This window comes from Amaranthus tricolor, chromosome 8 (assembly GCF_026212465.1).
Source record: "Amaranthus tricolor cultivar Red isolate AtriRed21 chromosome 8, ASM2621246v1, whole genome shotgun sequence".
NCBI lineage: Eukaryota > Viridiplantae > Streptophyta > Magnoliopsida > Caryophyllales > Amaranthaceae > Amaranthus > Amaranthus tricolor.
The window spans coordinates 7,913,377-7,930,876 of NC_080054.1; the positions used below are offsets into that span (position 1 = coordinate 7,913,377).

The 17,500-nt window shown below is 31.5% G+C and overlaps 2 protein-coding genes across 5 annotated transcripts; both read right to left on the bottom strand.

Annotated features, from left to right (window-relative positions):
- Positions 1-8,657: 8,657 nt before the first annotated feature.
- On the bottom strand, positions 8,658-9,476 carry LOC130820807 (uncharacterized). Its single transcript, XM_057686327.1, has one exon. The coding sequence runs from the start codon at positions 9,262-9,264 to the stop codon at positions 8,863-8,865; it is 402 nt and encodes a 133-aa protein (XP_057542310.1). The 5' UTR covers positions 9,265-9,476; the 3' UTR covers positions 8,658-8,862.
- Positions 9,477-14,578: 5,102 nt separating this feature from the next.
- Positions 14,579-16,468, bottom strand: LOC130820808 (uncharacterized). Of its 4 annotated transcripts, XM_057686328.1 has the most exons (3): positions 16,102-16,466; positions 15,626-15,757; positions 14,686-15,502 (listed from the first exon to the last, which is right to left on the bottom strand). In XM_057686328.1, exons 1-3 carry the CDS (start codon positions 16,263-16,265, stop codon positions 15,493-15,495), a joined length of 306 nt encoding a protein of 101 aa, XP_057542311.1. In that variant the 5' UTR covers positions 16,266-16,466; the 3' UTR covers positions 14,686-15,492. The 4 variants fall into 4 exon arrangements, 1 of the variants encoding a protein (XP_057542311.1); XR_009045260.1 differs by lacking the exon at positions 15,626-15,757 and having other exon boundaries at positions 14,579-15,502; positions 16,102-16,468; XR_009045262.1 differs by lacking the exon at positions 15,626-15,757 and having other exon boundaries at positions 14,579-15,529; positions 16,102-16,468.
- Positions 16,469-17,500: the final 1,032 nt, after the last annotated feature.

A 17,500-nucleotide genomic window follows, 5' to 3' on the forward strand; every position in this document is an offset into this window, starting at 1 on the left:
ACGCACATTGTTTACTCTCCTACAATTCCTCTTACTATTATGATTAATGTTTCCCCTCAAATTAGAGAGAATTAATCTCACAACCAATAACACTTATTTCTACAACACTCCTCTGTACTTTCACTTCAACTATCTCTCTATAAAAAAAATAATGCGCACACTAAAATTTTCAATTATCTAACATGGTAACAAATTGTAATTTGGGGATATGCTGATTTTATCACCAACCATTATTGTAATTTTAGTTAATAGAAAATGACCAATGAAAAAGCTATAACGGCAATTTGGTTCATTCATTTATTTCAAAACCAAGTTATGTCTTAGTAAAATGTTCATTCACAGCAGTAGGCTTAAACTCTGTGGCACCCACATTCAATTGGTAGGTAAATCTTAATAAATTTCTTCACCAGAAAAATGTGGTACATAATTAGTAAACGCATATTATTCTACTTTTGTCATCTCTCATGAGTCTCAATCTTGACCAAATGGTCCAAATTTATGTTACTCATCTCTAATAATTATTCTTGGTTTATTGTAATTCTTTTCGTAATAATAGTATTTATAGGCAATAAGTTTTTATAGATATAACTTTCAAAATAAAATTTACTAGAATTTTTTGTTCAACTTGGATTCCATTCGCTACGATATTTCTTAGAGTAGTTAGTTGTATGAGTAATTAATTGCTAGTTGTATATGATATATACTTATATAATTTTTAACAGTTCGCTATTTTGTCTGGAAGTAGTGAATTTAACACTAAAAATTTATAATGAGTAAATAAAAATATTAAGTTTATGTCCTAAAAAAAGGCTTTAACACTCTTACAATCTTACCACATGAAAAGAGTCCAAGAAAATTTTTAAGACTAAACTTGGTCACTATATTAAAAATACAATTGGTTAGATGGCCTTGCTATTTTTTATTTTACTAAAAGTTTAAAATCTCAAATAAGTAAACACAGTAAAGTAAAATCAATATTTACGTCTTATTTTAAAGTTATTTTACAGTTAATTTTATATATATATATAAATCCAAATTTATAGATAAATCATACATTCATACATATGTGGGTAATTATCGTGCACCAAGTAAATTGTAACCAACAAAAATGATATCAATTGTGAGTATTCTTTAGTTAAGACATTGGTGTAGAAAACATATTGAGTTAATTAGTACCTCATTCTAAAATATGTTTTTATGTGCTTTATAAATAAAGAGCCTTACACGCCTCTTGTAAGTTTATGATCAATGACCTATGCCTAACCTAACTTCAAAAGAAAAATGTTAGATACATAACTACTACCTTATCCTTCTTTATTTTATCCATTTCTTTTCTTTGTCTAATTTAAGTTAAAAGTACTTAATAGCTTGTCTAATTTGTAAATTCGACTTGAAATAAAATTAAACATATAAATTTACGTACGTTTGAAAAATAAAAAGTGGGTTTGATTTGGATTATCTCGAAAATATAAGATGAAAGGAACAAGTGCAAAGTGAAATTCTATTTGATGAATTGGAGTTGCAAATTAGATCGAATTTACAAGTGGATCACCTCTAACTAAATGGGTCAAATTTTTAATCCGGGCATGGATCAAATTCCATGAAAAACAATGATTTTAATTAGCCGCCTCATCAGCCATCACGCACCCCAAAACAACAGAATGAATCAACTAAGGGCGTATTTAGAATAGTTATTGTAATTGAAAGAGAGAGAAAATCAATAAAAATGTGATAAGGAAATCAATAATATCACTTTAAAATTTGGTTTGATAAGTATAGTAGTTAAGGAAGTCATTATGAAAGAACATGACTAATTTGATACATGCTACTTTATAACCTATGACCTTTTGTGAAAGACCCTAGAAGAATCCTCAGAAAAATCTTCGGTAGTAAAATATGGGAAATTTAATTTAAATGTCAATACTTTAAATTTAGCGATATTTAATTTAAATGTTATTATTTCAAATTTTTAATAGCATATACAGTGAATTTAGTAATATTTATAAGATCCTTTAACAGCGTAATAAAAAATCATAATAAAGTTTTTCGCGACATAGATCTAGTGATATTTCTTATAAATGTCACTATAGACTATAGTTATAATTACATATGCCACTAAACACCAAATAAAGTGTCACAAAATCACTTTATAGTGGAACTTAAAATAAAACCAACAATTATTATACTAAAAATATAAATCAGTGACTTTTTTTATGTCACTAAATCCAATATCGTAAAAAGTTAAACTTATTGTATGAAAATACATATAAATAAATAAAAATAACTAAGTATATCCGAATAAAATAATGATATAGAAAAGGGCAAAGGTAAAACAAGAACACTGTTAGAAAGTCCTTTGAGATTCATCAGTTTAGAATATCAATCACCTTCAATTTATTAGTGTAATTAGAGCTTAATTGAATAATCTATGTATAAGTATTGATGTAATTATCTCATGAAATATACAGAAAAAAAACACAAGAATTATACTGTTTTTTATCTTGGTATCAGAGCCACGGTTCCGATCTCCGGCCGCCGGCAACCCTTAAAACTCATCATCTACCATGGAATCCGAAAACAAAGATGTTGTTCAAAACCCGGTAACCATGGAAGATTTAATGCAACTGTTTACACAGTTAAACACCAAAAAATCCACCACAGAAACTCAGATTTTTCAACCAATTCAAATTCCAGAAAAATTGAATCACCAAAATTTCACGAAATGGGCAAAGATAATGCAACTGGAACTCGGCGGCAGGGGAAGGCTCAACCACATCACAGCCTCCCCGCCAAGCCAGGAGGATCCAGATTACATAAAATGGTCACAACGGGATTCATTAGTAATCTCATGGATAATTGGAAACATAGATCCAGAATTGCAAAATCAATTTCTAGATTACCCTACCTCAAGAGATTTATGGAGAGGGATCGAAATATTATACGGCGGGACCAAAGACGGACTCCAAATTTTTGACCTTATGGTCAAGGCAAATAAAATCCAGCAAGGAAGAGATCCAATTGAAGTATACTACAGCAAACTTACTGGAATCTGGAATGAGATTGACAGACGTTCACCAAATCCGATGAACAGCCCAGAAGATAGAACGACTTACAATCAAATAATCCAACAAAACCGATTGTATCAGTTCTTAGCAGGGGTAGATGAAACTCTTGATAAGGATCAACGAGATATTCTCAATCGAGAACCTCTTCCATCACCGGAGGAGGCATTTGCGATAATAAGGAGAGAGATAAACCGGCGAGGGATTATGAGCACCGGACCACCAAAACCCTCACAAATCGAATCATCGGGAATTGGTGGTGGGTTTGCTGTGAGAGGAAGAATGGAGAAACCTTTTTTCCGTCGGGATGATGAGAAGTCAGGACTCAGATGCACCCATTGTGGGGGTGCGAGACACACCAAGAAGGGGTGTTTCGAGATTATTGGCTACCCAGAATGGTGGGGAGATCGAAAGAAGAAAGGAGAGAGGAGGAGCACGGTGGCCGTGAGTACCAGTGAGGCAGCAGCTGGTGGAGAGCAAGGAGGAACAGTAGGCGGCCGTGGATCCTCTCTCTCTGCATCAGGTATGAAAGAAAAAACGGAGGAGGAAGGTATGCCCTTTGGTCTTCAAACTCCTTATTTATATGGCTCAAGTTGTAACCCTAGTGCTACCCGTCCAAATAAGTACCCAAGCCCATTTTTTTTATGGCCCAATAAACCTATCTCACAAACCGTGAAACGAACAAAAATTAAAAACAACTCATATCATGTAGGACTAGTTTGTAAACCGAACAAAAATCCCCGATGGATTTTTGACTGTGGAGCAACTGACACTATGACATTTGACTCCAGTGACCTTGAAACTATTCTCCCACCAGGAAAAAATCACGTACAAACAGCCAATGGAGAGGTAATTAAAACAGAGGGGTTGGGTGTTGTAAAAATTTCAGATAACATCAAATTATCAAATTGCCTTTTCATACCAGACTTGTCCCACAAATTACTTTCTGTTAGCCAATTGACAAAGGATTTAAACTGTGTTGTTAACATGGACTCTTCTGGTTGTACTGTTCAGGATGCTCGGACAGGGGAGATTATTGGGCATGGTACTGAGGAGGGTGGACTATATTATGTTACTCAGATGCCTCACCAAGGTAAAGCAATGCTTGTTCGCGGGACGGTTGAACAGCAGCTTTGGATGTGGCATAAGCGATTAGGTCATCCGTCTTTAGGATACCTTAAAAAACTCTTCCCTAATCTTTCTAGTTCGAATGTTCCTTTTAATTGCGAAGCTTGTATTCTTGCTAAGAGCCATAAACACTTTTATCCGAACAGTGATAATAGAACTGATAAACCTTTTGTTTTAATTCATTCTGATGTGTGGGGACCAGCTCCCGCGTTCAATAATCATGGTTTTTTATATTATGTTACTTTTATTGATGATTGCACTAGAATGAGTTGGGTGTATTTCCTTAGAAATAAGTCTGACGTCTATAAGACTTTTGTCTCTTTCTATAAAATGGCACAAACACAGTTCCAAACCCAAATTAGAATCCTTCGATCTGATAATGGTGCTGAGTATAAAAATATCGACATGAACCTTTTTAATGACACAAATGGCCTTATCTACCAAACCACATGTCGTGATACCCCACAACAAAATGGGGTAGCAGAAAGAAAAAATCGAACTCTATTGGAAATGACCCGGGCCATAATGATCGAATCCGCTGTTCCTTCTTATTACTGGCCTGAAGCCATCGCCACAGCCACTTATCTTACCAATCGCCTTCCTACAAAAAGCCTAAATTATTCTACCCCTTTAGATACCCTAAAAACTCATACTAATATTCCTCCTACTCATTCATTACCACCTCGGGTCTTTGGTTGTGTTGTGTATGTTCATTTACCTAAACGAGAGAGGAATAAACTTGAACCACGGGCTGTTAAGTGTGTCTTTGTGGGATATGGGATTACTCAAAAAGGTTACCGCTGTTTCAACCCAATTACTAAACGATTATATACTACCATGGATTGTGATTTTGTTGAGACAGAATTCTATTACCACCACCTTCCATCTAAGGGGGAGAGTCCTAATGAGGATATAGATCTAAGTTGGTTAGTCTACCCAAACCTGAGTGATCTCGACCCAAAAGAACAAGGAGGCGATACCACGAAGGCAACTGATAACATTATACAGTCCAATCTCAACAATATTGTGCCTGATTCTACTGTGTCTGAGTCTCCAGTTCAGAGAGACATTGAGGTACGTACTTCAGACTTGAGCCATATTAATGAGTCTTAGACGCCTGAACCTGCTGATATACCTTCTGACAGTGAAAATGTAGATTCTGCTGATATACCTTCTGAAAGTAAAAATGTAGAATCACACGCAGATCAGTCAATGGGTTCTAGGTATGAACTGCCCCTAAGGAGCACAAGGGGAATTCCCCCAAAGAGGTATGATCCAGAGTTTGAGTCTCAACGGTCAAAATATCCTGTGAACAAGGCAGGGGAAGGTAACTTATCCCTACAAGCAAAAACCTTCAATACAGCTCTTTACTCAGAAGATATTCCTAACACAACAGAAGAAGCATTGAGGAGTGAAAACTGGAGATCAGCCATGGAAGAAGAAATAAATGCACTAGTTCGGAACAATACTTGGGAAAAGTGCACATTACCAACTGGAAAAAGACCTATTGGCTGCAAGTGGGTCTTTACGATTAAGCACAGAGCAGATGGCAGCATTGAGAGATATAAGGCGAGGCTGGTAGCAAAAGGGTATACACAGACTCATGGGATAGATTATGATGAGACCTTCTCTCCGGTAGCAAACTTCAACACCGTTAGAGTCCTTTTCTCGATTGCAGCGAACAGAGATTGGCCCTTGTATCAATTCGATGTAAAAAATGCATTTCTTCATGGAGACCTGTCCAATGAGGTATATATGGAAGCTCCACCAGGTTTCTCGCATGGTTTTGGTAAAGGTGAGGGGTGCAGATTAAAAAAGGCTCTTTATGGGTTGAAGCAGTCACCTAGGGCATGGTTTGGAAGGTTCACTATGGCAATGAAGAAATTCGGTTACAAACAGAGTAATGCAGATCATACCCTGTTCTTGAAGAGAAGAGGCATGAGAGTAACCTGTCTTATCATATATGTTGATGATATGATTATAACAGGAGATGACAAAAAGGAAATAGAACAGTTGAAGAGTAAGCTGTTCAAAGAGTTTGAAATGAAAGATCTCGGGAGTTTGAAATATTTTCTGGGAATAGAAGTACTTAGATCAAAAAGGGGTATTTTTATATCACAGAGGAAATACATCTTAGACTTCTTGACAGAAACAGGTATGATAGACTGCAAACCAGGTGATACTCCTATGGTGGTGAATCATAGACTCCAGATCCTTGAAGATGCGGAGTTGACAAATCAAACTCAGTATCAGAAGCTTGTTGGGAAACTGATATACTTGTCTCATACCCGACCAGATATAGCCTATGCTGTGGGAGTAGTTAGTAGATTTATGCACAAGCCTCAAAAACAGCATCTTGATGCTGTATACCGAATTCTGCGATATTTGAAGGGAACTGTTGGAAAAGGGGTTTTATATAGAAATCATAGACACCTAAATCTATGTGCCTTCACAGATGCAGATTGGGGAGCAGACCGTGATAGTAGGAAATCTACTTCAGGTTACTTCGCCCTTGTGGGAGGGAACTTAGTCTCCTGGAAGAGTAAACTACAAAAGGTAGTGGCCATGTCCAGTGCTGAAGCAGAATTCAGGGGAATTGCAAAAGGTATCACTGAAGTTCTTTGGCTCAGAAAACTCTTAAAGGAACTTGGGTATACACCCAAGAAAAGTTGTGAGTTGTACTGTGATAATATGGCAGCCATACGAATATCTGAGAATCCAGTGCAACATGACCGAACTAAACATGTAGAGATAGACAGGCATTTTATTAAGGATCATCTAGACGGGAAAATAGTAACTCTGCCCTTTGTTCGGTCAGAAGACCAACTAGCCGATATTTTGACCAAAGCTGTTTCTACACAAGTATTTAATCAAGTGTTGAGCAAGTTGGATGTTAGGGATGCTACCATTCAACTTGAGGGGGAGTGTTAGAAAGTCCTTTGAGATTCATCAGTTTAGAATATCAATCACCTTCAATTTATTAGTGTAATTAGAGCTTAATTGAATAATCTATGTATAAGTATTGATGTAATTATCTCATGAAATATACAGAAAAAAAACACAAGAATTATACTGTTTTTTATCTAACACCAACTAGTAAAGGTAAGAGTGTAAGTAGTTTAAGACATGGATGAGACACCTTCAACTACCCTTATCCCTGATTAGGTTCTCAAAGAGATTTATGTCATACCAGTTATTTTTATTTGTTCTTCCCACATTTTTCTAGGTCTTCCTCAACTTTTCCTCTGACCTATAGCCTATGGATATTAGCTATAAAGTAACAAAGTGATAATCCCAGTAAGATACTTCATCCGTCCCTTACAAAATCTGTTGGTTTTATTTTTAAATGAAATTTAGTGAAAATAAAAATTAAATTTAAGAATAAGACAAAATATAAGTGAATGATAAAAATAAATGGTTAAACATGTAATACTACAACTTAATAAGTATATAAAATTCATATAACAGAAAATTATATTAAGACGAAGAGAGTAGAATATAGTTAAAAATTTTCAATGACTAAACTTAAAAAAATAAATTGTTAAAATGAACTGCGAAAGTAGACCATGAGGGTGGGCCTCTGCCGCTACACATGTCTCTTTTCTACTGGTTACAACAAGCAAATAAACATGAGTATTTAGCCTCCCAACCTAAAATTTTTCACCCGGCTTCATAAAGTACACTAGTAATACTAAATAATGAGATTATTAATTAATTTTCAAACCCAAGGGTCTAGAGCTAGCTATATAAATTAAGTTCTACACTAAATATAATAACTAAGACTCCCATGTTTGTACTCAATCTTTGACAAATTTGGTCACTTTTTCCTCTAATTATCCTTTTAAGAATATATATTAATAAACTAATCAAGATTATGCACTAATTAAAGACACCTAACTGGACTTTTGAGGTACTATTGATACACCTATACAAGCTTCACAATTAAGCTACTTCTCCTTTATTTACAAATCTTAATGCTCCATTTATTTACAAATGAAGACAGTCTTTAAACTAGCTGTAACTGACCAGTAGAGTTGACCAATACCAATAATTATATCATAAATTTTGGTACTTTATTTTTCTTTATTTTATGGATTTAAAGAATGGAATAATTCTGTAAAGAACTAAACTAAAATCCCTAATTAATTTATTCATATCAACCATTTTCTGTTACAAAACTACAAAAATATTTTGGAGCATATGATTAGGCACAATGTTTTTTTTTTTTAAATGTATAAAATTTAATCATAGTCATTAAAATCAAATCCAATTGAGTTGAATTATTAAGTGTTGAAATTGATAATAATTTAAAATTAAACTAAATTAAGATGAAACCAGTAAAATGATTGAAAAACCATGTACAAGTAAATGATTCGAACAACATAACTATTGCATTGGAGATTATTAAAATAAATACACCAAAACAAAAATTCGACATACAAACTCTTAAGAAATAAAAAGAAAATGAAAAACAATAGTCATATTATTAGAACTTTTTTACAAACTGGTATCTATAAAAATTATATTTTTGAGCAAATAATAAAAAACTAAAAAATTAAAAAAACATAATACTAATATTCTGACTGATTAAACATATTTCTTACAAACAAACCCCTCTAAAAAATTTAAATTAAAAGTAATACATAAAAGTCAGTCTATATATATATATATTCTAAGAGATACAAGAAGAATAATTAATATTAGATCTATGAAAAAGTTGATAATTAAAATTCTTACAGAAATAATTATTTTTGTTGTCCAAATAGTAATACTGATGAAGAAGTTTAAACAACTTTCTCCTCTTGTTATAAAGAGCAAACCTAAGTTCAGACCAAATCACCTTACGAAACTTACGAAAGGAGCGTACCCGACCCGAAAAAAGGCGTTTGATCCGAACCAAGTACCTCTTGATTTTCTCACGAAAGCTTTTCTTTCTGCTAAACTGGTAACTCCTTAAGAAAAGCTGCCTCTTTTCTAAGTAGTTGGTTTGGAGTTCATGAGCATGGGTTTGGTACCAGCAGGGTCCAGATTCGGTTCTGAATATTGGACCCAAATGGGTCATAGATACTGCCATTGAAATGAAAGAAATAAGAATGGAGTTAGGAGGAAAACAGAAAGGATGTATTAAACAAGAAGGACAGAGATTGGTGGAGAAGAGAGTTTATAGAAATATGGGCAACTCTTAATGGAAGGATATATTAATTATTATATATATATATGAGTGTGTGTATGTTATTATATGGGATAGTTGAGTTATTAAATATAGATTTTTTTTTTGGCTACTTGGAAGGAGATGTAAAGGAATAGTTGATAGTTCAGACAAGAGAGTTGGAGAGGTCTTGAGGGGGTGGGGTTAAGGCTTTAGTGCATATTTTTCATTGAGCTACGGCTAGATAATTTCTAACTAACAACGAAACAACGTATATATTTCTTATATGAGTGAAATTAAAATTTCTCAATTAGTAGGAGAAATTCAGTAAGATTTTTAAAGGAATTTTATCGATTTTGTAAAGAATTTGAGAAATTTGATGCAATCATTCTTTTTATTCAATGGGTAGAAATTTAAGTAATGCGAGTGAAAATCATAAGTACAACAAGTTAATATAACAACATGATTTATATTTGTTAAAATAAAAATAAACCCTTAATTTATAATTCCTATTTGATCACATAGTTTTATGTAACACACACACATATATATATATATATATATATATATATATATATATATATATATATATATATATATATATATATATATATATATATATATATATATATATATATATATATATATATATATATATATATATATGTGTGTGTGTATGTGTGTGTGCGTATATATATATATATATATTTTAATAAAAATGTTGGTAAATGACAAATTTCATCCTTAGAGGAGCAATGCCGAGTGAAATTATATTAGTGCGATGATAATTGATTATATGATAATATTTATCGAATTTAGAATTGGTTTTTTTAAAATTAGAGTTAAATTAAGTAAAGTATTTATATAATTAATTATAGCAAGTCTATATACGTAACCTAAAATTTGATATATTTAATTGTATAGAATGAATAATGATGTTTTCAATAAAATTTTTAAGTATATGTATCTACACTTTTTCCAATGCAAATATGAGTCTAAAAAAAGCGTCAAAAATTTGTAACACTCAATTTTTAGATGCTTTTCAAAGTGTCGAAAAAAATATGTTTAGACGCTTAGAAGTATCGAAGAGCTCTGTCTCTTTCCATTGAAAACCCACATGGTTTTTAATAGTGAAGAAAAAAAAATTAATTACTTGTTGCTTTAAAAAGTCGTCGTCGTGATCATAATTATCATACCCAATATATTCAGCCCATAGAAAATTATGGCCAGGGTCTGGGGAGGGCAGGACGGCGGAAACCCATACCCATAAAAGAGAGCGCGGCTAAGGAGTTTGCCAACTCGAGAAAGAATAAGATCAGATTATGCAACTGATGGGACCGAGTGCAGTTGAAGCGAATTCCTGCAAATCTGCATCTTAACACACATAAGCGTGACCCTTAAATATAAGATAAGTATAAATCTAAATAGAATGCATATGGATATAATGAAATTGGGTTAAAAAAAACAATTAAAAATGAAAAAGAAAACAACAATAATAATAGTAATAACAGCGAATAAAAGTCAGAGATTAAGAACACCGACAAGTAAGCGAAGGGAGAATTAGTCGTCTAAAACATGGATAAGGCACCTCCACTTATCCCTATCCATAGTCAAGTCCTCAAAGAGTTTAAATCATGCAAGTCAACTTTTATTTACTCATCCAAGTTCTTCTGAGTCTTTCTCGACTTCTGTTACCCTCTAGTTACATTATTTGATAAATTCAATCACGATAATATACTTACATTATTCTTTGATGTTATATTTTTATATATTTCATACTAATAAATTTATGAATTGCACGCGTTTCTACTAGTATGTTTAATTTGTTATAAATTGTATTTATAAATATAGAGGCTCGAATTATATTTGAAAAATATAAAAAAATGTTATCAACCATGTATCACAAAGAATCCATAAGTGTGTGTGTGTATATATATATATATATATATATATATATATATATATATATATATATATATATATATATATATATATATATATATATATATATATATATATATATATATATATATATATATATATATATATATATATATATATATATATATAGCTAATTAATAAAGTATTAATAAAGCAATATTGCAATACTTATCACAACCACATATAAAAGAAAGGAAAAATACAATGCTTGTTGATGGTCCATGTAGTTGCATAGTAAAAGGAGGAGTTAAAGGTAAAATAATCGCGTTTTTAGTTGCAGCCACCTTCATGACTAGTCTACTCAAAGTTGTATTTCTTGCTATAAACGATACTGGTTTTTCTTATCCGTATTGGGCTTCATTGTGATGTGTGATTACAAGTTACAAAAATTAGTATATTGCTAAACCAAGAAAATTATTTGTAATTATAAACATGCTAATATAGAACCTTGTACAGATGTAAAATGTATATATTGTTGTCGAAATATAGTAATTCTACTAAAATGTAATAATCTATATGAAATATTTATAACAACATAATACTCTCTCCGTTCTTTTTTTATCTTTCACTTTGGATTTTTCACACATATTAAGAAAGATAGAATCTTTGAATTGTAGTGGATATTATTTTAATTAAATAGTAGTGTGAAGTAATGATTGTATTGGAAGTATGAGATTGTAATGGGTATTATTTTAATTAAATAGTAGTGTGAAGTAATGATTATAATGAAAGTATGAGAGAAAAAATAATTATAAATAAAAGAAAAGGGGTACATTAAAAGAAAAGTGGAGATTTTAAAGGGTAAAAGTGAGATAAAAACTTTCTAAAAATAGAAAGTATTCTAAAGTGGAAGAACTTTTGAAACTACCCGTTATAGTAATGTGAAAGATCAAAAAAGAACGGAGGGAGTAACATATTAAAAAATTTAAATTTTATTTTGTATTATTCTTTAATTTTTGATATGTTAGAATTAGTATGATAATCTGAGTTAATGTAAATTTTAATTAGCAAAATCTATCTAAATGTAGCACCTACTATATAGATTTCTTTATAGGTAAATTTTTTATATTTTTTCATCAATTATTCTCTATTCGTCATGTATATATGTTTACATAATTTATTAGGCAAAAAAGATTATATTGTTAACTTTTCATTGGAATTTTGAGTGAACTATTTTTTAAGTTTCTACTTTTAAATCGGATTTTTTCGGATCGAAACCAAATAATATTTTTCATTATCCGAAAAATTGTCTATCCGGGACCGGATCGATTTTGAACGCCTCTAGTGTGCATACAATGAAGATGGAAGGAGTTTTTTAATTTTTGATTCCAAAATACTTTTTATTTTTTTTCTTTGCTTTGTGCTATAAATGATCAATTACAACCTAAAAGTGATCAATTTAAAACTTATAGTGTTAAATTACAAATCATCACTTGTACAGTAATGATTTTTAACTTATAATCTTAAACAAATTCGTTATAACCTTAAAGTGATCAATTATGACCTTCAAGTAAAAATAATAAATGATTAGTTATAACCTCAAATTTATCAATTAAGTGATCTTGTATTGTAAAAAAATAAAATTAAATCGATTGGAATTATATTAGTCATTTCATCTTAAGACGATCTCTCGTAACAATTATTGATTTATTGCCCAAACAAATCCATTTATTATGAACTTTTCTCTCATACTATTAGTGACCTTTAAAAGTGGGCAAATGGAAACTAAAGATAGCAACGATGGAAAGTCACATGCGATACGTGGAATCGTTACCATTCTTTTCACTTTTGGGTGCAATGCCTAAATGTATAGTGAATGTATGTCTTCATTCATAGGAATAATAACATGACTTCTAAAGTTCCCATCGTATTAGTTTTTCTTTATCCACTTTTTTTGCTATTCAAAGTTTGCTACACGTTAGAATTAAAAAGATTTTACACAAAAAACTATGGGATCTCGGTTGTTGTATAGCTCTAAATCATTTGATTAAAAATATTTTATTTGTATGTCATTTTTAAAAAATATGGCCTAGTAATTTTGTACATCTATAAAAAATGAATGTTCAATCTATTTTATACTAATATTTTAAAATTGCTTCTATATATACATTTCATCCTATTGTTTTAAACAATCAATCATAATTTTAAGTTTAGTTATTTTGTGTAAATTGGTGTTAAATATAATTAAAATATCACAAAGGATATAGAGATAGCCACATATATTTAATTTGTAACCTTTACTAATATCTGTATGACATTTGTTATCAAGATATTACCAGATTAATATATAAGAGATCAAGATCAAAATTGCTCATGTTGAAAAGATTTCATCATCTGTATAATTCATTAATGTGTATAAAATTTGTATTATTATTGACATTAGATTTTATGAACGATAAGAAATATATATATTGAATACTCCCTTTAATTAGCTAAAGTGACCATTTAATCATACACATTAGCTAATGTACTAATTAATTTAATGCTAAATGTCTCTGATTGTATGTTGAAAAATAATAGAAAGTGGATGCTAATAAAAAATACAATAAAACGAATCAAATAAAATCTCATTTGACCATATGTTAACTAAAGATTAAGAATAAACAACAACAACAAAATTTCAACATCCCAATGATATTATGTGGGTCTCATCTACAGTGGGATTTGAGTGATCAAATGTGTACAACCTTAACCTTGTGAGAGATAACACTAACAAAGAGGTTGATTCCAATTGACCTTAATAGCAATTAATAAAGTGTACATAACTTAATGAGTCATTTTAATATATTTCAATATAATCTGAAATAAAAAATGAGCTATATATTTTTGGCATTATTAAAATAAGACATAGATTAATTAAGAATAATATATAAATTAAATTAATTAATAAATAGTGTCACTCAAGAGAATAGAACACCCAAGTTGAATAACAGGAAGTCTTATTGAAGTAATTATGACTTGTTATAGAGAATCGAGTTTTATTTCAGCTAAAGAGTAAGTATCGCTTTTTGAGATAATCATGCGTTCAATTCTCAACTACCACTACCCTTCCCTAAGCATATCCTATAAAAAGTACTAAATAAAAGAAAATAAAATAATCAAAAAATTTATGACTTGCTATAAACTAATGTTTACTAGCTACACGGGCCAACATTATTCCCAACTTTATTGAAACTTTTTCTGATAATTAAATTAAATAAAAATTACCGTAATTAATACGAACTTTCACTGATTTCTCTATAATAATATGAACTTTAAATTAATCCTAAATAATACGAACTTTGATGTGCATTTCTGATCCAATTATGCGTGACGAATGAAGGATTCAACGCACAAAATCAGATTGATTCGAAAACTGAGGATATTCCAAGAACTTATGCACATGTTGTCTTGAACTGAACTAGACTGCCAGGCTTCAAATCAACGCAATCCTAGGCTTCCTCCTTTGATCTATAATAGATTTTTTAGTATCTTTGGATAGGGAGGAGTGGTGTCTTGATGAACTCACAAGAACACGCACAACCTTGAAGGATAGACCGACTCTTGGTAACCCAATTGCACAGCAATTGAAATGAAAAATAACTTTATGAAATTTCAGAAATTTATCATTCATAACCGAGTTTTTTACAATGATCAATCAGCTATTTATAAGCCTAAGATACATGAGTAAAGCAAGGAATAATACACATAAGGCAACTACCAATAACGGTCATAATGCTCACGTGAAATTCATGTTCTCATTAAAACAAAACAAAACAGAGCTGATTTAAACGCTGTCAGAATAGCTACTGACTACGCGACCTTTGGCCCTGTTTCTTGTGCCCTTCCCATGACTATTAGGAGCACCCTTGGACCATAACAGCAAGGCCCGTGTATGGAGATTCCATTTCTTCCCTCCACGTCATCCTACGAACTCAGGTTTCGTCTGGCGGCTCTGTCAAGGTAGCCTGGTCAGCAAGGTCGATCAAGTTCTGCTGAATGGCTTATTCCTGTTGAGCTGCGGCTGTTGCTGGTTTTCCTTGCTCTCTTGTTGCCTTAAACTCTTGCATCTGATTTTCTTTAATTAAATCATCACTCCCTTGGATGTCTTGGCTATGTTGAAAGCCTTCTAGGGTCAGTGATGCTGTAGCAATGCTGTTGTTGTTCTTAGGATCCTCTAGGCCTTCGATGCTATCCTCGTTGCTATCCTCCTCTGAGCCTGGTTGATTTGGCTCAATTTCGCCTATAACATCTTTAACTTGATGAAAACCTACAATTGTATGTCAACTTGCCAAAAAAAAAGGGAAAATACAAAATAAATACAAAATGCAATTGAAAAAAAATAAGTAAGACAATTGATTTATACCCCTCTGGCTCTCCGTTACTCCCCTCCCACCTCCATCCCCCATCACCCAACACCACTACCACCAATTCCCCACCCACTGCCAGTTTGCCATTGCCACCATTTGGGAAATCATATTTTTGGTGTAATTCAGATCTGAACATCAGCACCACACTATAATCAAATGATAGCTAAATCCCTTCTACACAAACTGCTACTCCCCAAACTAACTCAAGTACTCAACAAAGTGAGAGTTGAATCCCAAAATAGTTTCGTTCACAATCACACACACGCAAAAAAAAAAATTTAATTCATCAAAGTTTCTAGATTCAGTAAATCAAACAATCAATAAATCAAAGTTTCTAAAAATTAATTCATCAAAGTTTCTAGATTCAGTAAATCAAACAATCAATAAATCAAAGTTTCTAAAAATTAATTCATCAAAGTTTCTAAAAATTGTGAAATTAAGCTTCAAGAAGAAACAATCAATGAAGTTTTACTTGTTCTTCTGTCTTTGTTGTTGTGGACGTCGTCCTCTTGAACAGTATCCTGCGCAGTCTCCCTCAACTCCCTTACCCTGACTGACCCCACAAACAACCACCATAACCACCCACCCTAAATGCGAACCACCACCATAACCATCCCAAATTTTAACCAACATCATCTTTACTCTACCTTTTCACCTCCGAATTCAACCATCAAAGTCGACCACAACCTTTAAATTGGTGTTGTAGATATGGGGTAGCGGGCCTTGTGGGGTGGGAGCTGCTGTCGTAGATGGAGGGGAGTGGATGGTGCACAGATGGGAGATTAAACAGGGGAGTTGAAATTATTTTTATTTAAAGTTAATTTTTTTTGTTTTTTAGAAATAAAGAGTTTCACAGGTTAATGTAAAATTGAATGCTATGGAAAAATACACTTTAAAGTCGGTATTGTTTAGGGTTAATCAAAAGTTTATATTATTATAAGAAAATCAATAAAAATTCGTATTATTTACGATAATTTTTTCTTAAATTAATTTAAGGTGTACGTGAGAGCAGATAGAAGAATTTTCCTTTCTTCTCAAGGTGTCAAAATTATCATGTAATAAACTTATTCATGATAAGAAAATCGCGTCAAACAAACTTTATTAATCCGATTGTGATAATCATAAATAAAAGTGTAATCAGTTAAACAATCTATTTTTCGTAGTTAACCCAATTCAATTTTCATTCCAAATTTCCTTTAAGCACAATTTAACATTGGACAATTCATATAAGCATATAATATAAAATTGGATAACATGGAAAAGCGATAAAAAGATACACGGTTACGCAATATAATGCGAGTGAAATTGAATGATTTTAAAATATTCTGTCCATTTAAAATATTGGTTATATATAATATTTTCACACATTTTTGAAGTAAATATCTAAATTCTATTCATTGAAACAAATTTAAGAAAATCTCACATTAATATATTTTAATTATTTCTTTATATCTATGAAAAATCATATTTAAAAATTATATATGGATGAAATATTTCAAATATAATTAACGTAGAATATAAAATTGATGAAGTAACTAATTAAATAAACTTATCCTAAGATTTTAAAAAAACAAAAATATTGTGACGGCTATGATGCTTAATTTATTAATAAACTCAAATCGATCCTTCTATGTGTGGATTACATGGAATATACAAGTGGTAATATTCTGGCATTTAGGCATGCAAGAATCAAGATGCAACTGCAAGCTAACAGATCGACGTTTAATTACTCAAATTATTATTATAGAGTATGTGCACAACAGAACAAATTAAATGGTGCCTATGTCTTTTAGCTTCTTATAATTATTGAGACCTTCTCTGTTCCCCTAATCAAACAACGATACAATTAATTATTATTGATTCTGTATTTT